A 26471-nucleotide genomic window follows, 5' to 3' on the forward strand; every position below is an offset into this window, starting at 1 on the left:
GGGGCAAAATTGGTGGAACTAGAAATAACTTTAAAACTTTTCTTTAAAGCTTGCCTATCCAAAAAGTTAGGCCTTTTTGGATATATACTACTGTAAGTTTCTTTAAGACATTATCTCCTCTCCCGTGTGTGTGTTAAAAATACTTAGTATTAAAAAAAAAAAAAACATTAAAACTTTTCTCAAAAATAGAAAGAAAAGAAACAACATTAAACTGGTTTCAAATACTGCTACTAATTCCGTCAGCCTTATTCTATGAAATCCATTTTATAAACAAATTGGACGTTTTTGCATATAATAGAGATAGAGCTTCAACAATTTTGCCACGAGCGTCCGTTGGTCGTTTTCAATGAAAACGAGAGAATTTTTGGTTAAGATTGTTATGATTGCCAAGAACCAGTATTGGGTCCTAGCTAAATTTAATATAAATTGCAAATGGTTCTACCTTCAAAATCATGTGCTGAAGAACCCCACGAATTGCATCAGCCCTTGCACTCCAAAGTCAAAACATTCTCTTATTTTCTTTGACAAATAGATATGTCTTGACAATGAAAAATATAGCAAATGCGAAGTTTGCAACTAATTTAATGACAAATACACTTATGATTAATCCATTACAACTTTAACCTTCATAATATGTGTGCTTCTTTATTGCCTGCCATGTAACAGAGAACAATGAGCAAATGATAAGAATTTAATCTAAAAATATAATTACGTCCTCACCCTCGAAATAATTCAAACTTGGTTTAGAAATAGCAGATAGAAGTATTTGGTTAAAGTTAATTCTTCTTTATGTAACACATTCAAAATTCTTTTCATAAATTGAAGAAAAATAGGGCCACGATTTTGTAAATCGAATAAACATTAGTCTTTTCACCATTTTTGCCTGATGATAAGACGCCAATCTTGAGGGAGCTAGAAATTTTACCATGTTCATTTCAACTTCCCATTCTTTAATTTCTATCCGTGCAATACCAATCTTGAACCCTCGGACAAAATGTGAAAGCAGATCATGTGAAATGCAAATGGACTTAACAGGCAAAATAGTAAATAGCCAACATTATTGCTTGACTAAAGAGAACTCCGATCTAGAAGGAATTCTTCACCAATGAGAACCAGGTGATGGGGAAGGAAAACGCTTGGAATGAAAGACAGAGAGAGGGAGAAGCTGAAGAGGAGAAGATGTCTATGTGTTTCGGAATTGGATGAGTAAAATAACAACTAAATGCTTGGTTTGTCATAAGTCCCCAAATCCAATAGGAGAGAAAAACTAACAGCAAACTAGCCAATGTTCCACATGATGTGCATGTTTTGCTATCTCATTTCGAAAATTTTAGTAGAAAATTATTTTTATGATTCATGTAAAATACTCTCATTATGTGTTATACTAATTGGGAAATTAATTTCTATTACAAGTCATACGTATTAGATTATATTTGGGAAATTAATTTCAATTATATGTTATGTCACTAAAATGAGTTAAGACTTAAAAGATATAAATTGTTGGTCAAATATTACATTCTCTTTATATTTTCCAAACTTGTAAAATATTAAGATAATCATAGATCAATAATTATTTTATTTATAAAATATTTAATACATTCTCTTTATATTTTCCAAACTTGTAAAATATTAAGATAATCATAGATCAATAATTATTTTATTTATAAAATATTTAACCAAATAATAAATAACATCCAATTAATTTAAAGTTTAGCGATCGTGTTAAGGATAATATGTATGTGCAATACATGTGATTTGAAAATGTCAAACCAATAAAAAAAGAATAATGTTAGAAATTCAAATTATTTTACAAATTGCTATATGGTGAGTAATTATTGGTAAATAAAAAAGTGATATTAATGATGGGACTAAATGAAAACCAATAAGAAGTTAGTCACATCAACATTTTGTAAAAGTCTTATAAAATAGTTTGTGATAGTAGCATTACTCATAAAAAAAATTAACAAAAAGGTATACATGTTAGTAATTAGTATATATAAATAAATGCATTTAACCATTAACACGTGATAATAAATTATTAACACTTTGACATAAATGCAAAAGTTTGATGACATAGAATACTAAATAAATAGAATTTCTAAAGAGTGCTCTACTTGGTTGAATCTTAGACCACTATAACTAAATCTTTTGCTTTTATAATATGAAATATACTGAAGTTACTCTTAAATTTCAGCGAGTTGCCATGGCTAGCTGATTTGATATCAACTTCAATTCTATCTTCTTCTCGAAAAAGAAAAAAAAAAAAAAAACTTCAATTCTATCTTTGTAATCAAACATGAACTTCAATAAGAACATCATCTTCTTGATCTATTTGTAAAAACTTGGAGGTCTATCTTTGAACAGGCAAGCAAAATAAAAAATTGAACTAATTACACTCTCTGGGTCTATTAATGAAGGATGAAAATTGGCTAAATCTACTTTTCTAGTCAATATATTGGGGGTAACTTTCGTCATGCATGCGTAATATATGTGTAGGCTGACCCAAAAAAAGACGAGAAGAAAAGGGACCTTTGGGGACTCAACTTTACATGGTTCGAACTTTTGCTGTGCATGCGTATGTATAGTGGCCCAAAAAAAAGGACAAGAAGACCAGATAAAGTCACAAACAAAACAAGTGATTCCCCTTTGTCACGGGCTATCTCTCTCTCTCTCTCTCTCTCTCTCCTTGTGTGTGTTTCTTTTCTGACAGTGTCTAAACCTCGCTTTCCCACACCAAATCTGCCAGTACCAAAGATTATTGAAGACATTACGTACAGTGGCTGAAGGTGAGGACTTTCTGAGCGGAGTCATCTCAAATAATCAATAAAGGTATGTCTCGATATCTAATTACTTTCCTACACAAGTTTATACTTGCTTTTTGAAAGGAAAGTGGAACTAGAAACAAGATTAAACTGGTTTAGTTGGTACCACTCAGGACCCAACCTTGTTCTATAAATTTCATTTCTAAACAAATTGGATGTTGTTTATGCATGTGATAGAGATGGAGCATCAAAAAATTTTCCACGAGCATCCGTTGGTCTTCATTGAAGATGAGAGAATTTATGGTGAAGTTTGTTATGGGTGCTAGAAGCCGATATTGGGTTGTACCTCTTGAATTGTGCCATCCCTTGCACCCAAAACATGCTCTTATTCTTTTTGATGAATGGATATATCGTGACGACTATGAATATAGCAAATTCGAAGTTTGTAAAGAATTTCGTGCGGGATACACTTATGGTTGCTCTCGTTGCTGCTTTAATATTCACAACGGATGTGCTTCTTTACCACTTACCTTTGGAATCTGAAGTCCATAACCACCTATTGACCTGCTTTTGGAAGTTGATCAAGTTCACTTGTGACCTTTGTGGCAAAGAAGGCAATGTTGTGCCCTATCTTTGTGCCCCATGCAATTTTTGGACACATAAAAATTGTGCTTCTTGCTTACGCAAGGTCAAAGTTATATGTCACAAGCATCCCCTTCATCTCATTCATTCTCTTGAAGGTCAATCTAACTTTTGATTTTGTCAACTTTGTGTCCAAAAAGTAGACACAAACTATGGGCTTTACTATTGCTTGAGTTGCGATTTTGTGGCTTACCTCTATTGTGCTATGGACAAGAGAAACATGGATGACATAAATATGCTAGAACTTAGAGATGTCGAGTCCACTGAATTAAAAACTATGTTGGGTAATGAAGATCAAAAACTCAATGAGTCCATTGACTTTATAGCTTATAGAGTCAAAAAAATCAACATAAGGGAGGACGAAACTGAAATAACTATAGAAATTTAACACTTCAGTCATGAGCATGACTTAAAGCTTGTTGATGAGGTTCAGAATAAAGAAAAATGTGGTGGGTGCACACGAGCCATTCTCCCTTCGTTTTATAGTTGTGTCAAGTGTAGTTTCTTTCTTCATAAATCGTGTTGAATTACATAGAAGAAAGCGATACCCACTTCATCGGCACCCACTCACCCTTCTAAAAAAAGCATCTTATAGGAGTAAGTTGTTTTGGTGTGATGCTTGTCACCAATCTTGCAATGGATTCACCTACAATTTTGAGATATGCAAGTTTGATCTTGATATTCAATGTAGTTTGATCTCAGACACCCTTATCCATTATGGTCATGAGCACTGTCTTAACCTCTCCAGCATAGCATATGAACAAAAATGTAGTATTTGTGATCTTGAAAGATACCAAGTATTTCAGTGTACCACTTGCGAATTTACACTAGACTTCAGATGCGCTACACTACCACATATTACAAGGTATAACCAACATGAGTATTTCTTCAATCTTTGTTATATTGCTAAAGATAATTCTGGTGAATGTTGTTACTGTAATATTTGTGAAGAAGAACGAGACCCAAAACATTGGTTCTACTATTGTGCAAATTGCAATTATCCTGCTCATTCTGAATGTATTCTTGGAAGATATCTAAATTGCAAGTTTGGAAGTGCTTCCAAATTTGACTGCCACGAACACCCCCTTACTTTGGTTTTTTTTTTTTTTGAGAAAGCCCCTTACTTTGGTTGAGGCAACTAAAGAGCACCCTTCATGTCACAAATGCAGTGGTCCTTGCATAGGGTTGATCTATCAATGTGCCGAGTGTGATTTCAACATCCATCCTTGGTGTTTGTGAAAGGTCTGAAGATTTATTTTCTTTGGTTCAACCTTGGTTCTTCCTTGTTAAGATGAATCTAAAACCTTAATTATCTGAGACTCACCACGCTTTGTTGGCATGAAGAATGATGTATATTTATACTTGTATTGTTTAAGTATTGGAATATCTTCCCTAGTTTCTCGCCCTAGTTTCTCTCTAGAGAGACTAGAACGTAGAACGCCGTTATCTTCCCTGGAATGATAAACCTCCCCCTCTGCTAATCCTTTCTAGCTGTAGGGTTTTCTTTGACCTTTGTCCCGGTACTTGTGGCCTATTCTTCTCCATTATATCCTTTCAACATAGCTTTGCATTCATGGAAGATATACTTTACGACTAGAAGAAACTTTCACTGACAGACGAGGAAGACGTGAAGCTTAGTCTGTCGAAATCCAAAAACTTACGAAGCAAGGAGTATGTTTTGGTTGCCAAGTTCCTTACCAAGAGAGCCCTTAATGTGGAAGCAATAGGCCGCACGTTTAAACCTCTGTGGAGAGCCAAAAAGGACTTTAAGGTGCGCGAAGCGGGCGACCATCTACTCTTGTTCGTATTTGAACTCAAATCTGATGTAGAACGGGTCCTTGCTAATGAACCATGGACGTTTGATAAACATGCTGTCTTGTTACAGAGATTTGATGGGTCTATACCGTCAAGGTACTTGAGGTTCACCAAACTGAAATTTTGGGTGCAAATACATGGTTTGCCGATGCGTTTACTGGACTCTGAGACGGCAATTGAGTTGGGAGAAACACTTGGACAGGTATCTCCGTGTGAGAATCTCAGCGAGTTGGTGGGAGGGGAGTTTTTACGTGTCCATGTAGAAATTGATATCTCAAAGCCTCTCTGCCGGGGTCGACGGATTACACTGGACGCAAAGGAAGAAATCTGGGTTTCTTTTAAATATGAGAAACTACCCAATTTCTGTTATTGGTGTGGTATGATTTCTCATGATGGAAAAGATTGCGAGACCTGGTTAGCAAGGAAGGATTCAGCACACATAGAACCTTATGAATATGGACCATGGCTAAGAGCTGCACCATATAACCCAGGAAGAACTCCATTCATCGTGGTTGCTGGTTTGGGCGATGGTCTGGGAGGCGCTACGAAACATTCTCAACCTGCAACCACCGAGAAGCCATCTGCGACGGTGGCTAAGACAAGCAGAGAAAATCTGGAACGATCTAACTCCGGTGAGGTGGCTGGAGCGGACCTGGAGCGTGTGACAATTATGGAAATTCAAGATGTAGGGGAGCAAATCACGCAAATACACCAAGATATTAGCAACTCGACATTAAAGGTAATTGATTCCAATCCGGATTTAATTTCTTTCCATACTAATCACTCTGATTTTGAAGCGCAGATTCAGGAATTAGACTTGGCTATTGGAAAGTATGACAAAAAGGAGGAGCACGTGGATCCTAGGACAGCTGACACCTCTCAAGTCTTAGCTAAAAATGGGAAGCAAGCAACTCCCTCACCGCCAGCACAACATGCAGTAAGTCAGGAGCAAGCAACCCACGTGATAGAGAACCCAACATCTCCTACTCCATCAAATAGAACTCTACGCACGTGGAAAAGGTTGGCACGAGAAACCAATATGGAGACTGACACATCACATGGACCCACGGATACAAAAAGAAGCAGAGAAGAAGTAATGGAGTATTTTCCTGAGTTACCTGCCAAAAAACTATAGGTTTCAAAGGAAGACAGTCAACAAAATCTAACGGTGGAGGCTGCTCAGCAGCCCCGCCAAGCACAATGAGTCTCTTAGTATGGAACTGTCACGGGCTTAGGAACCTGCGTACAGGGAAGGAGCTTGAAGTATTGATTCGGGCTAAAGATCCCTCCGTCCTGTTTTTAGCCGAAACATGGGCGGATGAAGCTAGGCTAAAAGAAATTCAAAGGAATATTAAGTTCGATAATCTGTTTTACGTGGATAGAAATCCTAGAGGTGGTGGGGGACTGGCTCTGTATTGGAAAAATTCCTTTGATGTTCATGTGGATTCTTTTTCTAAATATCACATAGATTCAATAATCAATAAAGGAAGTGATGAAGCATGGAGATTCACAGGTTTCTATGGTGAGCCGGCAACACACAAAAGGATTGAAGCTTGGAACAAACTTCGCTTACTCAATAATAAACATGAACTTCCTTGGCTTTGTGCTGGAGACTTTAATGAAATCGCCAGACACTCAGAAAAATTGGGAGGCAATAACAGAAGTCAAGCTCAGATGCAACTTTTCAGGGATGTCATTGATGAGTGTGGATTTCTTGACCTTGGGTATGTGGGAGAGCAATTCACATGGAGAAAGCATTTTGCTGATGGACACTCACTATGGGAGAGACTGGACCGAGGGTTATCCAACCATGATTGGTTCATGAAATTTTCGGGTACAAAAATACACCACTTGCATTCAGACTCCTTTGATCATTCTCCTTTGTGGATCACCTTGGATGGTTTAGACATCCCGACTTTCTCAAAACCATTCAGGTTTGAAGAAATGTGGCTCTCGGATCGAGGGTGTTCAGATATTGTAGAAGCGGTGTGGCTATCTAGGGAAGACAAAGCTGCTCATGATCATGTAATTCGTAAAATAGATAAATGTGGCAAAGAGTTAAGAATATGGAACAGGAACTGTTTTGGCAATGTTAGAATGGTGTTGAGCCATAAAGAGAGGAATTAAAAGAGGCTGAAAAAGTAGCTATGAGATCTAGAAATAACCATTAAGTCCGAGATTTGAAGAAAGAGATAGCTGAACTGGTGGATAAGGAAAACAGACTTTGGTTCCAGAGATCAAAAGTCATGTGGGCAAAATTTGGAGATAGAAACTCAAAATACTTTCATAGCCACGCTTCACAAAGAAAGAGGAAAAATTTAATCCGGAAGCTGAAGGATTCCAATGGCCATGTGGTTGAGGACAATGAAAGCATAGCGGACTGTCTAGTGCAGTACTATCAGACCCTCTTTAGCTCAACAAACTAGCATTATTGTTCTTCGGCTACAGATTCTATTCAAACCGTGATTACCGAGGAAATGAACTCCAAGCTCTCAGCCGAGTTCACCCATCTGGAGGTAAAGCAAGCCATTAACCAAATGGCCCCACTAAAGGCCCCCGGGCTAGACGGTATGCCACCCCTCTTTTATCAACACTATTGGAATTTAATTGGTGATGACATTTCTAAAACTGTGTTGCATTATCTTAATTCGGCCACTTTACCTGAGCACCTAAATCACACTTTTATCACCCTCATTCCAAAAAAGAATAATCCTGAATCTGCTTTTGAATTTAGACCTATTAGTTTGTGCAATGTTTTGTATAAAATTTTCTCAAAAGTTCTTGCAAATAGACTTAAGAAAATTTTGCCTAATATTATCACTGAGAATCAAAGTGCTTTTACAAAAAGCCGCCTTATTTCTGACAATATTCTGGTAGCTTTTGAGTCTTTACACAGCATGCAGAAATACACAGGGAAGGAAGGTTATATGGCCATCAAGTTGGACATGAGTAAAGCGTATGATAGAGTGGAATGGTCCTACCTACAATCAGTCATGGAAAAAATGGGGTTCACAGAGCACTGGATCAATCTCATGATGTTATGTGTTAAAACTGTGACATACTCGATATTGGTGAATGGAGAACCCAAGGGCATGATCACACCATCTAGGGACATCAGACAGGGAGACCCTCTCTCTCATTTCCTTTTCTTACTTTGTACTGAAGGTCTTAATGGATTAATCAATAAAGCTGCTCACCAAGGATATATTAAGGGTTACTCTCTTTGTAGAAATAGCCCACGCCTAACACACCTTTTGTTTGCAGATGATAGCTTGCTGTTTTGCAGGGCCACCATTGAGGAGTGCCAACAAGTTTTAGACATTCTAGATGTGTATGGAAGTTTCTCAGGACAACAGATTAACCGAAGCAAGACGACAATTTTCTTCAGTAAATCTACCACTGATGATACCAGAAATCAAATAAAGTTGGCTTTGGGAGTTCCAGAAATTATTCAGTATGAAAGATACCTGGGGTTACCCTCATTGGTAGGTAGAAACAAAAAAGCAAGCTTCAATTACATAAAGGACCGAGTTTGGAAGAAATTGCAGGGTTGGAAGGAGAAACTCCTATCACAAGCTGGAAGGGAGATATTAATCAAAGCAGTTGTTCAGGCTATTCCAACCTACACCATGAGTTGCTTCAAACTTCCAATAGGGCTTTGTTCAGAAATTGAGAGCCTAATAAGAAGATTCTGGTGGGGTCAGAAAGGAGAACGAAGAAAAGTCCATTGGGTGAAATGGGATACACTGTGTCTTCCTAAAAAAGAAGGTGGAATGGGATTCAAGGATTTGGCCAATTTCAACGATGCTCTCTTAGCTAAGCAAGCTTGGAGATTACTTCACAATAAGGATTCTCTATTCTATAGAATCTTTAAAACGAAGTTCTTTCCAAATTGTAGTTTATGGGAGGCTCAAGATTCTAGCTCTGGATCACACGCTTGGCATAGTATCCTAAAAGGAAGAGATGTCCTATTAAAGGGTGCTAGATGGAGGGTGGGGTGTGGAGAGGATATTAGTATTTGGAATGATGCCTGGTTACCATCACAGGAACATCCACGAGTCCTATCAGATATTGTACCAGGTTTTGAAGACTATAGAGTTGCTGATCTAATTAATCCAAGTACAAGAACATGGGATGCAAATTTAGTGCACGACTTGTTGTCACCTGAAGAAGCCGCACTGGTTCTTAGTTTTCCATTGAGCCGCACCCCTGTAGAGGACAAAATCATCTGGCCTTTCACTCCCTCAGGTAACTACACGGTAAACTCAGGTTCAAAGTTCTTAACTAAACTACCTTCTTTGGGTGCTCCTGCAGGTAACACACAGCAGCAAACTGAGGTATGGAAGTTGATTTGGGGGCTAAATGTCCCAAATAAAGTGTGGAACTTCATGTGGCGGGCTTGCAAAGAAGTCATACCAGCTAAGCGCAATCTGTTGAGGAGGAAGATCCTAACCGAAGATAAATGCGAAGAGTGTGGTGGGGAGTCCGAAACAACAATTCATGCTATATGGAAATGCCCCATGCTGGATGAGATTTGGCAAAACATCCCAGGCTTTGAAGATCGGGGACAGTTTAATGTTTCAAATATCAAAGAACTGATCAACCTGACTCACGAAAAAAGAAAGGACGTGGATCTCATGGCTATGGTAATGTGGACGATATGGCATCGGCGAAACCAAATGCGCGCACACTCAAGTGTTCTTCCCAAAGCACAAATCTTCCAACAAGCTTCACAAGCTCTTGCTACTTTCCAACAGTCCCAATGTGCCCTCACAAACCACGCAGCAGCCACACGTTCTCAGCACAGTGTCCAGTGGCGTCCTCCTCCGGAAAACTGTCTTAAACTAAACTTTGACAGGGCCACTTTTTCGGAGTTGGGCAAGGCTGGTTTGGGTGTGGTAGTCCGCGACAGCCATGGAAATGCCATTGCCTCACTTTCTAAACAAGCACCGTTACCGTTCGCACCAGTTATTGTGGAAGCCATGGCTGTTGCGAGAGCGATGACCTTTGCATAGGAACTTGGGATCACCGAGTTTATACTTGAGGGAGATTCGGAAGTGGTGATAAACACCCTCCGAAACACAGAAGCTTCCCTGTCAACATTTGGCCATATTCTCGAGTCTGCAAAATCCACTCTAGTTACCAGTAATTGTATTGCTTTTTCACATATTCGTAGAAGTGGTAATAGACATGTTAGACATGTTAGAGGTTTGTCGGTGTAGGTGGAGGATATTCCACCACACCTTTATGATGTACTCTTTGCTGATCCTGGCTGATCTGTTTTCAATAAAATAGTAGTCTTCTTTCTAAAAAAAAAAAGTATTGGAATATCAACTAACTCAAAAAAAAAAAAAAAAAAAAAAAAAAAATCTTTTTTGAGTGTTAATGCAACATGTTTTAGATGGATTTGCATGGATAAATAATTATTCAGCAAATTATTTTAAGTTTATCAGAGTGTTGTTTTGTAGCTCCTAAAACAATTTATTAAGGTTGAATTGCAGGGCTACGAGCAGCTTATCATAATTACCATCTCTTTCCATTGGACCTGCTTCCGTTAACATTTTTCTTTTGAAATTAAGTTTCGGTTATAAGTTATGACCCAAAATTGGCAACCGTTAATTTCGTGTGTAATTATGATCAAAGTCTAATTCATGTCAAAGGATGAATAAGATGAGCAAGGTCACGGTCATCAATCTTTGAACAAACCTATGCAAGAATAATTGGTTTTATTTTTTATTTTTTGTTAAATTCCTAAACATTGTGATGTCAATAAAAAAAAATTCCTTCAGTTTTAGGCTTAGAAAAATTGAGTTAACTCAGTTTTGTTGACATTTGGATTAATATTCATCTACACACCTGTTTACTTTTCATTTATATATTCTTTCTTACTTCATTTCAAATTATCTATTTTTTTCTTCACTTTCTAATTTGTGAAAATGTTGTGGTGTAGCACTTCTTTTCTAATTAAGACAAAAATACGGAATGCTAATAGCTAGTCACATTTTGTTGTGATATAAAATGAAGCAAAAATTACATTTTAAACCCTAAAAATTAGGGATTTAACAAATTAAATAGTATAGGTTTAAAAGTAACAAATTAAACTCTTAAACCTAAAATTTCAAAAATAATAAACCCCGTGATTTTGAAATGGAAAAATGACAATGATAGTTCTGTTAACCCTGTATTAATGAAATGATACACTGACGAATCATGTATCAGTTACCACATTCTGTTGGCCAAATAAACAAAACAGTGAAGATCTAGCCCCCAAAGCATATATTTTGCTGTACAATGTTCCTCCATAAACAAGACATATATTTGATTCAATGTCCACATAAATTTTTAAGAATTCCTGTTAGTAGCTTTCTTCTAGTTATATAACCAAACGCCAACTGTTTCATCTTCATTTGTCTTGGTTCTAGGCTTGGTTTTAATGGAAGTCAAACTGCCATTGTGACTGCAACTTGCTGGTGGGAAAAAATAATCCATAGCCTGGAGACAACTCTATGGTAGGACTTCCTTCTCTTGCTACTTCTGCAAAGTGAAGAATAACATGCTTTACGATGCAAGAGATTCAGCGATGATTACATTCACATTCTCATTGTCTACAATGGATGTAGTGAAAACAGAACATCCTTCATGGTCTGGGGAGGTCGGATAAATTTAATACAATAAGTCTTTTGCCAAGAGAATAGCTCATGTAAGCCCAAGATGCATTTCTTCCCCTATTACAGCAAATATTTCATCAACCCTGTGGAGGAAAAAAAAAAAAAAAGAATATAAAAATGTTGGTAACTTTTGTGCTAGTGACACTCCAGATTACAGTAAAGAGTTTGGAGACGCATTTATCTATGTATACTCATGGTTTGATATGGTTTTTCTTCAACAATTTGGAAACAGTCAACTCAGCTAATGGTATTTAGGTTTGTACTTTTCTACATTTCTAAGCAATTCCAGAGTGAAAATGTTTACCCCCCTGCAATTTTTTTTTGGCACAGACAGGTGATGCAACTATTATTATTTGATACCCACTGGACTGTTGAGCCCAAGCTATCATCTCTTTTTGGAAAAATAGAGAGGTAAAAAATAAAGAGAGATTGCGTTCTTGAACTCCAACTTTTACCTAAGAGTATCTATGTTCACCTCTGCAAGCCATGTTGTTATATAAACCTGCAACACAAGACAATTCACTAGTTCAGATAAGCACCCAAAAAAGAAAAAAAAATTATTTCAGAAAAATTCCAAGAAAAAAATAGTATCCATATATTAATATATAAAAGCTGAAACTTGGAGAAAATTCAGATCTAGAAACCCTAGAATTGTCAAAAGTATGTCATATGGCTATGCTAAGTTCAGTTCTTCTGCCACATGGCATTTTTTCTTTAAAGATTTTTTAATAAAAATACTCAGTTAGTGTTACAACTATTATGGTTATTATTAACATCTTATTAATTAATCTCATCAATATTTTATTAGACATCTCCCAGTGTTTAATCTCATTTGTTAGATAAAGTTGGATGTTGCTAAAGGGACCTCTATAACCTCAGTCCACGCTTTAAATCCAAAGCCCAGGTGTTTCTATCATACATGTATTACATGGCTAGTTGCATGCCTTTTAAATTATTTTGTTATACACACTGTTGAATCCAGTACCTGCAAAACCTCAGGGTTTGGCTGGTTATTACTTCGTACAGTGGATGCATCAGATTTCAAATCCATCAATTTTGGTGGGACTGGCTCACAAGTTTCTTGAGAAAAAAGGTTGCACATACTCAAATGATCAAATTCTCCTGGATAAAGCTGATCTGACCAATGCAACTCATTCACCTGTGGATCGTTACAACTAGTAGACAGTAACTCTAGTACCAGCAACCGCTGCCCAGACCAAACAATACTAGTTATCGATAAAGAAGAAATATAACTGAAAATGTTCAAATTAAACAAAATTTCCCTGTGGTCAAAGAAAAATACAACTACCTTCAAATTTAGTTCCATTATAAACATCTGAACGAGCTCCTCTGCCAATTGCTCTGAGATTGTTCAAGGATAAGAATCATCACATTATATGAATTAAGTCAAAAAATGTATATCGATTTAGACATAAATAAATATATTTAGAAGTGAGGCTTAAATTTGTCATGGATTTGACATTGTTACCTTAATTTTAATTTTTAAATAAGCAAGTCATTTTTTTGAAAACATTTAAGGGGCACAACCTAGTACACCAAAGTATGCAAGGGAAAACACCAGCAACAGAGTGGGAAAACAAAAGGTAAGAAAAAAAAATTCAAAAGACAAAGATTCAATAATCTAAAAAGATAAAACATAGAAAAGTAAACAACTAGCAAATGAATCCACCATCCATAATTAAAATAGATCACATAAAAATCCCTTAAGCGCCAATAAACTCTGCTCCTCACCATCAAACATCCAGCAAGTTCTGACCAAATATCCATCCATTGATTTGACATTGTAGTTTTTCTTTAACTATTCATTAATTAAAAAGTTTTCATCATCCCAATTTTAGAGAAAATACATTTTTTTTGATAGGTAAAAATTGTTCATAAAGAGATATGTCTTCATCAAGAAATAAAGAAATAAAGCTCAGCCAAGTTTTTAAAATTGGTGTGTTTCAAACTTCCATGCAAAAATGATCTGAAAGTACAACTAATTAACAAAATAGTTAAAAAGGATAAGTTAGGGATGATGTAGATTGATACTGTCAAAGATAACTTGGAAATACCAAACTGTAATGGGCATAGATGCATATTAATTTATACTGAAAAACAAGATCCAGTAATAAAAATTGCAATCAACATACCATGAGAAGAGATTGACCAAAATGCAAAGACTGGAATTCCACCACCATCTCCAGAGTCATTCTGATCTCCAGAAAAACTAGAAAATTGTACAAGCGCACTATTGCTTGGCCCTTTGAGAAAAGTTCTCATGGATTTGCTAGCATTGACCATTTGAGTTACAGCAGCCACCTGTAGACAAACTTGTTAAATCAAACAGAATAGATACATCTTGTAAAATATTTGAATCACGTAATCTGAAATGCAGATAATAACAATATAGTTACCAAAATATCTCTTGAAATATTCCATTCTTTCTGAAGTCCAAAAGAAGCTAAATTAACACATGCTGACATGAATCACAAAAAATAGCGTATGTATTCTGTTTGTTTTGGCTTGTTCTTGGTACAACTTAATATAAAGGATTTTACCAAATCAAAGTAAACAATGAAAAGGTTGTACCCAATGCACAAAGCTCCGAATTTTGGGGGATTTGGGAAAGGTGTTTGGTAGAAAGAAAAACTCAACTGATGCCTTTCCAATTAATTATATGATTTTATTTTTTTTTTTAATAAAAAAATCAACCATATTGTCAGGCTTCCAGCTATACTGGAAAATTGCTTTTGCATTTAGGTGGCAAGCCAGATCAAGTGGCCAACACCAAACTTTTGACCACAAAATGAGAAACCCCACTGAAATATATTGCTACAGAGTAGATTCTTGGAAATTCTTTGACTGCTCTAAATGAAAAAGAAAAGTATAATACAAATTTTCTTAGATGCTCAAGTATAATATTCTAGAACACACATTTCATACTTTTTGGATGATGAATACATTACCATGTCTTTGTATGATGATAAAAGTTTGCTCTGAAAAGTTTCCTGAAACAACAAGATTCAGTAAGTACCAACAGACACACAAAACTGGATTATAAAATACCATTAAAGATTTGAATGCATCATATCATAAAAGTAAGTTATTACAGGAAACACTTCTATGCATGATGGACTAAAGGTCCTCTTATAAGCTTAGTAGTAATATTAATTGCCAAATTCATGTTGTTGTTCGGTTTAAAAAACCACAGTTCATTATAGAAAATCTGCCAAAACCATGCAGAAAGTTCATTGCAGACAAATTGATCTTCAAAAACAGAACATATCTAGCTATCTACAATGCATTATAATCTACATAAAATGTTATGAAGTAACATGATCTCCAGGCTTCATGGTAATTTTATAGTTTGTGTCATACTATAAGCCAAGTTCTGTGCAATCTTTATCCAAAACTTCAAACTTGGCTTCCAGAACTTCAATGAGCTGGTCATTCTCAAATTTTCAGAAATTATTTGGAATACTTACCTAGTTTGCAGTCTCAACTTACATGATTAATGTAAATTAAAGACTGGCCAAAATTTTTTTTTTTTCTGATAAGTGATTTGGCCAAATATTTTCAAAAATATTCCCGTAATCCAAGATTCAGATCAATTTACGAAAGTGAAGCATGAAAACTTTTCATCAGCTTTACCCAAAAAACTTGATAAAAATAGTCTTTAGCCAAAGATTCTGACAAAATCTCAATCACTAGCACATGCAAAGAAATTAAAAATAGATTCAACTGATAATTACCTGCTGCTTAAACAATTTCTGACCCGCTTTCTTTCTTATATTGAGCATGTCACTTAGAACACCCAGCTCCATTGAAGGCATGTATCTGAATCAATTATCAACCCATATAAACCCTGAATTTCAGAACTCACATAAATCACCACAAAAAAAAACCTTATTAATGTACAAACTAATACTTCATTGCTGCCAATTTTAACCAAAGTCAATCCACAATAAATGAAGCATAAAACCTTAACTAAGCCAGAGCAGACCAGGCATGGTTAAGCAAAGTTTCACATTATCTAGTATCAGAAAATATCAGAAAAATGACATACCCATAATCCAAGAGAACCAAAACTTAAAACCCAAGTTTTTGTCTTCCCTACATTTTCTCAGGAACCAACCAGAGCAGAACACTTTAAACCAAATATACCTACCCAAAGTGCAAAAACATAAAGCTAAGTTACAAAGTACAGCCTTTATTTTTGAATTGTATTCAATTCATTAATCTAAAAGTTTTTTTCCCCCTCACTCAGTCTATTAACATTCATTCATTTCTGAGGTAGTCATTTTGTCTGATCCACTCCATTAAGTCCACCAAAACAATTCATTTTGGAGAGTAAAAAAAAATACTAAAATTAACAGCGAGAATGGACAGAACTAGGCGGAATAACTAAATTGAACCCAAAAAAAAGAAAAAAAAGAAAATCAAAGTTAAAAGACTAATTTTTTATTTATTTTTAAATGAAACTTTAAGATACTGAATTGTAAACGGTCAAATTTAAAGGTGCAAAGTTGTATTATAGGCAGAACATCAATACCCAAAATCAAAACCCCACATTTTCTCAGCAAGCAAACAGAGCATAACATACAAACCCAAACACAACCCGGAAAACCACAAAATACCCACATCACAAAAATGAATACTGAACCAAAACATGAACAAACAAAAAAAACCCAAAAGAAGAAAAGAAAAGGAAAAGTGTAAGATAGATACCTCTGAGAGAGATGGGCATTGACAAGAGAGGTAGCGTGGGACTTTCCACTAGAAGAAGAAGAAACCCATTGTTTCCTACAAGAAACCAATTTGGACCACTGGTTTCGGAGGTTTCGCTGCGCGGCTGGTCTCCATAGCCTTGTCAGTGATGGTGGCATTGGTGAAGGGTTTTGATTTTGAAAACTTGGGTTTGTTAGCTTTGAATAAGAAACAGTAGAAGAAGAAGAAGAAGAAGGAGAAGGGGTTTGTGGGTCTAGGGTTTCCATTGTTGGGGTTTCAGGTTGGCCCGCCATTGATGAAGCTGATGCCAATGTGAAAAGGTGGGTTGGGGGGGGGGGGGGGGGGGGGTTTAACACGGAGGGGTTTTTGATTCTGTACTACAAGTCATTTTGTGTTAATTTCTATAAATACATTTTTATTTTATTTTTAATTTTTGGTTTTTAGAATCCAATTTTTATAAATTCTACTTCGTGCTACTGCTACAAATAGTTTATCCAATTCCATTAAAAAGTTGTAAATAAATATTTTGGAAGTTTTTAAAAATAAAATTGCAATGTGAGTTTTTAAGTAGCTCAATTAATAAAGTTTCTTATTATAGAATAAGAAATTTAGGATTAGTTTATAAAAAAAAAAAGAAATTTAGGATTAAAAAAAATTATAGTCAAGTTACTTTATTCAATATAAACAAAATGTTACATAACAATTTAAATAGAATGCTAGCTTGATACATATAAAAATAAACATACTTAGGTCCATATTAAAATTGATTTATTAGTTAAATATAAATGTTGGTCATTCCTATATTTTGTCGACTCTTAAAAAAATCTTGTAAGAATATTATTTGGTAGAACATGCAAATTGTTCATTCTTGTTTATTTTATTTTAACAACAAAATTATTTTGTTACTTTTTAACTTATCTTTTGTTATTGTGATAAAATAATTTTTTTTATGAGTGCACTTTTTAAATAAGATATAAACAATTGATCTTTATATAACCTAGCATGTTTGCATAGCTTATTATTATGATAGGTGTCACATACAATCTTAACTCAATAAATTATAAATAAAAGTGTTAAAATTTGGATTTTTACATTATTTACTTATTTAGAATATAGGTAAACTAATAATTAATTTTTATTAGAAAATATGAATAGTTTTAAATAGATTAAAATTGGTTTCAAATTAGATTTAAATATAATGGGTTAGAAGTAGTTTTAGATGAACTTAAATAGTTTTAAATAAGTTGAAAGTATTACATATTCAAAGTTTTACGTAGAAATATTTATAATTTTTAAGTCTAGATAATGAATTTACTTGTAAAAAAACTTGATATAAAATGAGAAATGAAATGACACTTAGCACAAATCAAAGCCTATTTAAAATATAGAAATACTTGGCATCAAATTAGTGGGCAATTAAAGACACATGACACAAAATTAGTGTTTAATTAGAATCAAATTTGGATTTTTTAGAGTCAATTAAATTTAGACCCTGAATTGAACTTTTACTCAATATATATTGTTGAGAAAATTTAATATAATATATATGATTTCATTAAGAAAGTTAGATATTAATATTCATTCTTGCATTTATAAAAAATTTAAGGGAGTATCATTTTATTCCTAGTTTAGGGAAAAAGGATCCTCTTTTTTTTTTTTGAAGGTATACAAAATACCACAGTATTATTCGTATTATTTTAAAATTTAAATAACTTGATAATTTATACATGATTAGGTCTTTTGCTAACAAAACTAAATTTTAAAATTATATTGGAACTTACTAGGCTACCACGACTAAAAATAAGTGTGACATTAAAATGTCATATGGTTTTGTGTGTCACTAGACTTTCAGGATTAAATTAAGAAGTGGGTTCTAGTTAGCTTAACTGGTAAAGTCTATGATGTTTGTATAAGAGATCTGAGGTTCAATTCCTGCTTAAAGAGTTCATCAAGAGCAGATGCCATAAATTGGAACTCTCTTAAAAAAGAAGAAGAAGATTAAATTAAGAAAATAAATTTTAAAAGTGTAATTAAAATGAAAATTTTGGGTAAACTACATAAATGGTTCATGTCTTTTACATTATATTTCAATTTGGTCCCTAACATTTCAATTGTGTCAATTTAGTCCCTAACCTTTTAGTGCCGTGTCAACTTAATTCCTACCGTTATCTCATGGATGGAAAAGTCTGACATGTCAAATGGCTTAAATAAAAAATTAATTTATTGGACACATGTCTTGCCACATTAGTTCTTTTTTTTTTTTTTTTAGAAAGTTTTCTGGTTTTATTAAATTGGGCAGACCCAAATAAAAACACATATCTCCCTAAAATCCAAAATCCCTAATCGTGAGGACGACGACGCCTTCTCCTTCCGACAGCTTCTCTCTTCCAGCAGCACCTTCTCTACTCCAGCAGAACTAGTTGTGTCTCTCTTAATTTTGTATTTTCATTTGGCTCAGTTTTGTGTATTTTTCGTACTTTTCTACTTCATGTTTTGGCGTTTTGCTTATATATAATCTTTTTTTTACTTGATTTTTATGCTCAATCTCGCATTAGTGGAGATTGGCCCTATGGTTGCTGCAATAAAGAAACTCCTTTTTTTAACCCTTTAACTTCGTTATAGTCACAGCTCGGGAAAAAAAAAAAAAAGAACTTCGTTATAGTCCACTGTGAATCTGTTTGAGACCATCTCTACCTTAAATGCTTGGACCCACTTGTAGTAATAAACTCATACAGACAAACACATTCAAATGAACTTTTGCACAAGAAGTCACATGATTCTAAAGGTACCAGATTCACACAGAAGAGATAAACTTGGTGTTGCTGGAGTAAAGAAGGTGCTGCTGGAAGGAGAAGGCGCCGCCGTCCTCACCGTTAGGGATTTTAGATTTTAAGGAGATATGTGTTTTAGATTTAATTTGGGTCTGCCCCTCTTTAATAAAATCTGCAAATTTTCTTATCAAACCCAAAAAAAGAAAAAGATTTGATTAGGGTTAAATTAATTTGGGTTAAAAAAAAAAAAAAACTAACATGGCAAGACATGTGTTCATTGACGTGGCAATAAATTAATTTTTTATTTAGGCCGTTGGGCACGTTAGATTTTTTCATCCATGAAATAATGGTAGGGATTAAGTTGACACGGCACTAAAAAGTTAGAGATCAAATTAACACAATTGAAAAATTAGAGATCAAATTAAAATATGGTGTAAAGGATAGAAATCATTTATGTAATTTAGTAAAAAAAAAAACTAAAAAAAGAAAGCGTTGAGAGTTGGTCCCACATGGTTCCAATGATGATGAGGTGGTGGGGAGACCTTTTTTTTACATACTAGTCAGCTGAGCTGAGGTGCACGAGGTAGCCAGCCACCGAGCCACATTTCCACACAGAGCAAGAGAGAGAAGAGATCGAAACGAATCGTATCTGAGATGTCATCGCACGGGAACTCAAACTCGGCCAACGATCCGCGTATGCCGTCGGCGGCGAAGCCATTCGTGGCTCCGTTGGTGAACCCTCAAGATCTCCCGGTCGATTACTCCGGCTTCATCGCCGTCATCTTCGGCATCGCCGGTGTTATGTTCAGGGTCCCCTACTCTCTCCTCTACCTTTCAATGTTGATCTTAATCTGTGCATTTATTTGAAATTCTTATGTTTATGGTTTTTTTGCAGTACAAGCTAAGCTCGTGGCTTGCTATCATTTTCTGCGCCCAATCGCTCACCAACTTGCGCAATTTCGAAACCGATCTCAAACAGGTCTCCATGGCCATGATGTAAGTTCACTTTTTCCTTTTCATTTCTGTATGTGAATCAACTTCATTTTCATGCTCATGAAACCATTAGGGATTCTAAGATTTCTTGATTAAACACATCGGAGATATTAGGAAATTTCTGGATCTGTCAATTCTTGAAAATTTAGTATATGCTAAGCCATTGATACTACATATTGTGCTAATTTTTAGTTTTAAATTTTTTTTTTTTTTTGAGAGATAGTTTTAACCTATGGTGACTGCTCGTTCGAATCCCAAATCTCTTATTCGATGATAAGAGACTTTTCGAGTTAAAAAAATTATAAGAAGTGATAAAAAGGCATAAAATATGTCTAAATAATAAAACTAGTAGTTAAGAAGCTATTAGTTTGATTGAGTGTGCGTGTGAGCCAGAGGGAGGGAAGAATTTAAGAAAAAGGACTAAAAAAGTATCCCATTGTATTCTGGTCAATATTGGATATGTATATGATACAGATTCGGCTGCTAGTTTCAAGTATCTGTGCTTTTTAGTTTTTTCACAATCGAAGATCTGAACAAATTCATACTACTACTCTGTATGGTCCGTGTAGTACAAGCGAAGACCCTTTAGACGCTAATGACGGGTATTGACATTTGGTTATGAAAACCTTGGAAATGGCTATTTTGGTCTAGAATGAGCAGTATTTAGCTTATTCAAAGTTGCCAAAAGACTCGAAATGCCCAAGATTTTACTGCTAGAAGAGAGAACCGAAGTTGACATGAATAGCCTAAACCTCCACTTCTTGATGTCCTAGATATTTCAGATCAGCCCATAATTAAATGGATAAAATCAGCACTCAATGTCTGATTTTATGCATTGTATTTCCTTGTCTGATTTCCTTATTTCTGTTAACTCTTCCCTTTGATTTGTTTGTATTCGCTTCAAGTGTAGTGGGTTTACTATTTTTTTTGATAAGTAGTGTAGTGGGTTTACTATCGTAAACACATTGTACTTTTCTCATCAATAAAACTGTTATTACCTATCAAAAAAAAAAAAAAAAAAAAAAAAAAATTCAGCACTCAATGGCCTTCTCTTAGGAGGAAGTGCCAATTTTAGGATATAGTAACCCTTTTTTGCTAATTATTTGCAGACATGGAAATTTGAACTGACTTTTGGTGAAATTGTTGAGGATTCATTGGCCTTTTATTCTATCTGTTTTTGTCTTGTTTTACGGTTGACCAGGTCCATTTCTGTGCCATTATTACAAAGAAGAAAATATTCTATTGCAAATTCAAGTTATCTACTTGGCAATTTCTTTCGGTAGTTGATTTTTAGATTGTGTTAATGACTTAATGGTAGGTTTTGATGCAAATGGTCTCTTTGGTTATTTACTTGGTGATTGTAATTTGCTGCAATCGTTTGGACCTATATAGAGAGTAAAGTTGTTCCCACAAATGTTAACAAATGTTTTAAAATGATTTGATTTCTTATATTTTGTCTTCCATAAAATTAATAAGATATAAAGTATGATGAGGTGGTGCCCTATTAACATTGGTGAGACCTTGCCTACTTTTGTATAAACTGATAAAATTATCTATAGATCAAAGGCATTCAAATAAATCTTTAAAAAATATAAATGTACATCTTTTAAATTTCGCATGAATTATTAGAGCTAAATGGCTTTTTCTTTCTCCACTTGAGTTTGAATGGTGGATAGCTCTGCATATATGGGCAAGATTAGAGTCCCCCTTTTTTTCCCATAGGAAAAAACATTTAAATTATTAGTTTTCACTTTGTTATCTCTTCTTTAGGAATCCTTAACCTATTGAATATCTTAAAGTGTTAAAAGTTCCATCCAATATAGGTAAAAGGGGTGGTGCCCATCAAGACTGATAGGGCACACCACCCTATCATAGTTTCTCCCTTGTAATAGTCAGTATCAAATGAGACACTATGAGTTCCTTGTAAACAAACAAATAAATAAAGGGTAACACAGCCATACCTTTTAAGAAGCCATATACAGCTGAAAAGGGGGAGTAACTTATCACTTTGAGGCAGCATTTTTCTTTAGAGTAGGTTTGAAGATGTCCTCATCTTAGGATTCTACACAAAGTGTAGTAATTGTATGTCTATTTTAAGTTTACATGTTTGTTGGATAAAAGGACACTGCATGGCTAGTTTGCTAATCTGTTCCAGCTTTGTGTAATCTTACCTTTCAATGCAATTTTAGGGCTTCATTGTGTACAAACGATTGACATATAATTAGAGAAGAATATAATATCTGCAGCCAAAAAACAGATAAGCTAAACTATATGGGATTTCGGTAGTCATTAGATATACTAAGTGTAGTGGAGCTCCACTCCAAATTGTTGGTTTAACTTCTATGGGAAAATTTTACATCAGTGTCGAATTGTTGATCTTCAAGCTTGTGAGAAGGATACTGATTCCTTTATTTTTATTTTTTATTTTTATTTAGTTTAAGACTTTCAGTCCTCAACGTATTTGCCTTTTCTCATCTGTGCTTCAATATGATGGTGTTATTGGTTACTTATCTTACATCTTTTATGTTGGAATTATGAACACCAGGTTTGCTATTATGGGATTAGTCACGAACTACTTTGGGCCTGCTCGACCAGGCAGAAAAGGTTAAGATTTCATGGTTCACATAGTCAAGACAAACTCTTTGAAGGCTCCGTTCTTCTGATGGTGATTTTTTTGTTGTTTTGGGGTATACTGTTAATGAAATTTGTAATTTTGCTTGGACACCTTCTGTGACAATGTTATTCAAATTATATGGATGCAGTTTTAGCTCTACCATGGAAGAAGTGCTTCACATAGCCCCCCTTCCCCCCCAAAACCCGACAAAACCTAATGACATTGGTGTACTAACTACCAAGACTAGTAGGCAGGTTGTAGCATTACCTACTTAATGATTCAAGTATCAATAGAATAATGAATGGTGAAAATGCATTTTTGGTTCTCAATTTCATCTATTTATTTATGCTGATGCAGAGTATACTAATATAGTGTTGCATTTGCTATAGCACTTAAAGAGTATTACGTCATGCATGTTTGAAATATGTTTACAGTCGCCAAGAGCTTTTTAGCTCAATTGGCGCCTTTGTAACGGAAATGTTTAATGTTCAAATCCCCCCATCTATTGAATTATAAAAAAAGAAAAAAAAAGTATTTGAACAGTCAGAAACCAATTACATAGTTCTCATGGAGGACCACAGTGATCTTAGAGCTGGCCAACTTTTCTGAGCTACAGTAGAGTTGAAGCCACAGTGACCAAATGCTCTGTTTTTATTTCCATAACATGGATGTTTTGCCTTTTGGTATTGTTTCTTAAGGGAAAATCATGTTTTTCTCAAGTGCATCAATGTCCAAATTGACGTAGGACAGCAGGACAGGGATGTTTGTCTTCGATGAATTAAGGAAAAGCTTAAGGGAGGATTTCTGCTTTGAAGGATAAAGGATGGGAAAAGAAATTAGAGGGCTTTTGATTCAAAATTAGGCTAGCAAAGATTGAATTTTACGGGGGTTTGAGCCTTTGAGGGACTGGATACAGGAATCAAGTTGCATGATTTTTCTGTGGAGCAGCTTGTAAAATTCAAGGATATTTAGGGTTAGGGTTTTATGGCGGCAGAGGTAGGTGAAACTTGAGGAATTTTGGGTTTCTAATAGAGCAAAGTGTAGGGTATGGAGGTTCAGGAAAACTCAACAGTACTATAGCAGGTCTGGTTTTAATGATTAGGGAAGCTAATCAAAGATGGGTTGTTTGGGGTTATTGCCATAGTTGTCAGCATCATACAACATGTGATTAGTATTTTACGATATATATCATATGCGTACAAAAAGTTTTGTATTGTAAGGGCATATTATAAGTGTTCATAAGTTGTACGATACATAGGTGCATATTGATGAATCATATCGTATTGGTGAATTGTACGATACATAGATATGTGAGTTTAAAATGAGTTTTTTGGTCAAAATTTGAGATTATATTTGATTTAAACAAGTTGTTAGATTTTTTTAACACAAAATTATTGGAATACTTAATTGAGTCCAATAAAATAAAATGTCCATGAGTTTTTCCCTTCTATTCTCTTTCTTCTACAAAATTTGGACTACATACTTGACATTTCACTTTTATATTTGCAAATTTATTTTTGTTATTATTGTTATAAGTCTAAGAAGCAAGAAGGCTAAAAAAAAAAAAAATATGAAGAAAAAATTATTAGAATACACAATATAGAAAAAGAAAAGAAAAAAAGATTCATGATATGATCTATGTTTTGACAATTATGGTTCTTATACTATCAATTTTTGGGGAAGAAAATGGTAGCAAAATCAGGTCTCTCAAAATTAATTGAAAATTGCTAAAAACGTAAGGAGTATAGGAAAAAAGTATACATTTAACACCTAGTTTTCAAAAGTAATGCTACCTCTCTTTTTTTTTTTTTTTTTTTTTTTTTTTGAGAATAAAGTAAACAACAAAGTTTGACTACAAATAAGGCTACAACCAACAATAGAAAAATGACATATGTCACATGTGTAACAATACTTAAGTGATTGTATACAACCATATTAAGTAAGTTATGTGCAATTCGTTTTCTTATTATTGGTTGTAGCCAAACTTTGTCTTTTACTAAATAAACAAACATAATCCCAACCCACCCCAAAATGACATGGGTTAATTTACAATCGTAAATGTCTCCCTAAATTATGAGATTGCATTTAACACAAACTATAAATTCTTGCAATCAACACATTAATTTGAAATAAAATTTTAATTTTCACCCCATTATAAAAAAATTCATTGCAAAAAATTTATTAGTTCCTAATTAAGGGTGGCAACTCGTGGTCGCGTGTCGGGTTGGTGCCGTGTCGACTAATGAGTATTTGACTATATGGGTCAACACTAGCTAGACACATTTATTAAATGGGTCAAGATTTTTCAACCTTGGTACAACCTGTTTATTAAACAGGTTAGTCGTATCAACCCATTTATTAGATTTTATCAAAGCAAAAAAAAAAAAAAAAATTTAGTATTAACCAAATTGATCTTGTAAGGACTCAATTTGTAACGATCCCAAAACCAGTCTTGGGTTCGTACGTTAAAAGGCCCAAACAATATAATTTGTAGAGCGTGGGTGTTCAAGAACTAGATTAACCTCCGTAAAATAAAAAGATTCAACCTCACGTTTATTGATGGATCAGAGCTGATACAACATCGGTTTTTCTTTGAAACAAATACAATTCTTTTCTTTCCAAGTTTCTTTCTGAGTCTTCTCTTTGTTTTTCTCTCTCTGTTCCGATCCCCCTTCTGCATGCCCTCCTTTCATGTTATATACCGCCCCCTTTATTCCATCTTCACCACACACGTGTAGGTTGGGTTCAGGGGATCTCTTTCTGTCCCATCTAACACCTTCTGGAACCTCTTTCTAGTAGCTGTAAGACTGTTTCATCACTGTTCAGGCATCACTTCCACATTAATGCGGCTAGAGAGTTGGTTGAGAGGTAATTAATGCGGAGGCAGCTGTTACCATAGATATTTGTTGGCCTTCTCTCTCTCTCTCCCACCTTTGGCCCCTTATCCCACCTTGAGTGGTGACGTAGCTCCGAGGTATGTTTGTAACCAGACGAAGTCCTGATCGTCCACGGACTCGTATTGCCGAGAAGGGTTTTGTCCTCAGACGAATACTGAACTCACCTTTCATGATATTCCCTCTTCCCTTCGTTTGGTTAACCCTTCAATCTGATATGGGCCTCCTCAGGCAGATTTGCCTCCTCGGATGGGCCACAGGCCCAATTAACTTGACTTTAATAACTTTAGTGACTGACCGGCCCCTACAGATCTAAATAATGAAAAACTAAATTTTTTTTTTTTAATATAAAATTCGGAACTAATAAGTAAATGCATCACAAATAATCATTTAAAATTAAAATATATCTCAATATCACAAATAATCAATCACAATATGTTAAGGAAAATAAATCACAACAACTAATATAACAAATTTATATACCTAACCACCGCACACCCTTATTGCGATGGTCACTTCACAAGTATAATTGCTTGTGGGGTGTGGGGGGCAAGGGCTGGGGTTCAAGTCTCTAGGAGGGA

At 34.9% G+C, this 26471-nt stretch overlaps 3 protein-coding genes across 4 annotated transcripts; 2 read left to right on the plus strand and 1 right to left on the minus strand.

Moving 5' to 3' along the window:
* The first annotated feature begins 6419 nt into the window (after window positions 1–6419).
* On the plus strand, window positions 6420–7346 carry LOC126704130 (uncharacterized). The gene has a single exon (XM_050403159.1). It carries the CDS (start codon window positions 6420–6422, stop codon window positions 7344–7346), a length of 927 nt encoding a protein of 308 aa, XP_050259116.1.
* Window positions 7347–11375: 4029 nt separating this feature from the next.
* LOC126702981 (uncharacterized) lies at window positions 11376–16947 on the minus strand. Of its 2 annotated transcripts, none has more exons than XM_050401862.1 (8): window positions 16619–16947; window positions 15643–15727; window positions 14857–14898; window positions 14041–14209; window positions 13197–13249; window positions 12873–13094; window positions 12343–12389; window positions 11376–11970 (listed from the first exon to the last, which is right to left on the minus strand). In XM_050401862.1, the coding sequence occupies exons 1-8, from the start codon at window positions 16909–16911 to the stop codon at window positions 11916–11918; spliced, it is 966 nt and encodes a 321-aa protein (XP_050257819.1). In that variant the 5' UTR covers window positions 16912–16947; the 3' UTR covers window positions 11376–11915. The 2 variants fall into 2 exon arrangements, with proteins under 2 accessions (XP_050257819.1, XP_050257820.1); XM_050401863.1 differs by having other exon boundaries at window positions 15643–15755; window positions 16619–16766.
* Window positions 16948–19932: 2985 nt separating this feature from the next.
* On the plus strand, window positions 19933–23155 carry LOC126702630 (protein Asterix). Its single transcript, XM_050401392.1, has 3 exons — window positions 19933–20199; window positions 20285–20385; window positions 22928–23155. The coding sequence occupies exons 1-3, from the start codon at window positions 20044–20046 to the stop codon at window positions 22989–22991; spliced, it is 321 nt and encodes a 106-aa protein (XP_050257349.1). The 5' UTR covers window positions 19933–20043; the 3' UTR covers window positions 22992–23155.
* The last annotated feature ends 3316 nt before the right edge of the window (window positions 23156–26471 follow it).

The sequence above is a fragment of the Quercus robur genome, chromosome 10 (assembly GCF_932294415.1).
Source record: "Quercus robur chromosome 10, dhQueRobu3.1, whole genome shotgun sequence".
NCBI classification, from domain to species: domain Eukaryota; kingdom Viridiplantae; phylum Streptophyta; class Magnoliopsida; order Fagales; family Fagaceae; genus Quercus; species Quercus robur.

Coding starts and splice junctions, on each gene's coding strand:
- LOC126702630 (XM_050401392.1), top strand. CDS start 20,044: ATGTCATCGCACGGGAACTCAAACTCGGCCAACGATCCGCGTATGCCG. Junction 20,200..20,284: donor TCGCCGGTGTTATGTTCAGG/GTCCCCTACTCT, acceptor GTTTTTTTGCAG/TACAAGCTAAGCTCGTGGCT. Junction 20,386..22,927: donor CAGGTCTCCATGGCCATGAT/GTAAGTTCACTT, acceptor TATGAACACCAG/GTTTGCTATTATGGGATTAG.
- LOC126704130 (XM_050403159.1), top strand. CDS start 6,420: ATGAGTCTCTTAGTATGGAACTGTCACGGGCTTAGGAACCTGCGTACA.
- LOC126702981 (XM_050401862.1), bottom strand. CDS start 16,911: ATGGCGGGCCAACCTGAAACCCCAACAATGGAAACCCTAGACCCACAA. Junction 15,728..16,618: donor AATGCCCATCTCTCTCAGAG/GTATCTATCTTA, acceptor TAATTGATTCAG/ATACATGCCTTCAATGGAGC. Junction 12,390..12,872: donor CAAACCCTGAGGTTTTGCAG/GTACTGGATTCA, acceptor CTTGTGTTGCAG/GTTTATATAACAACATGGCT.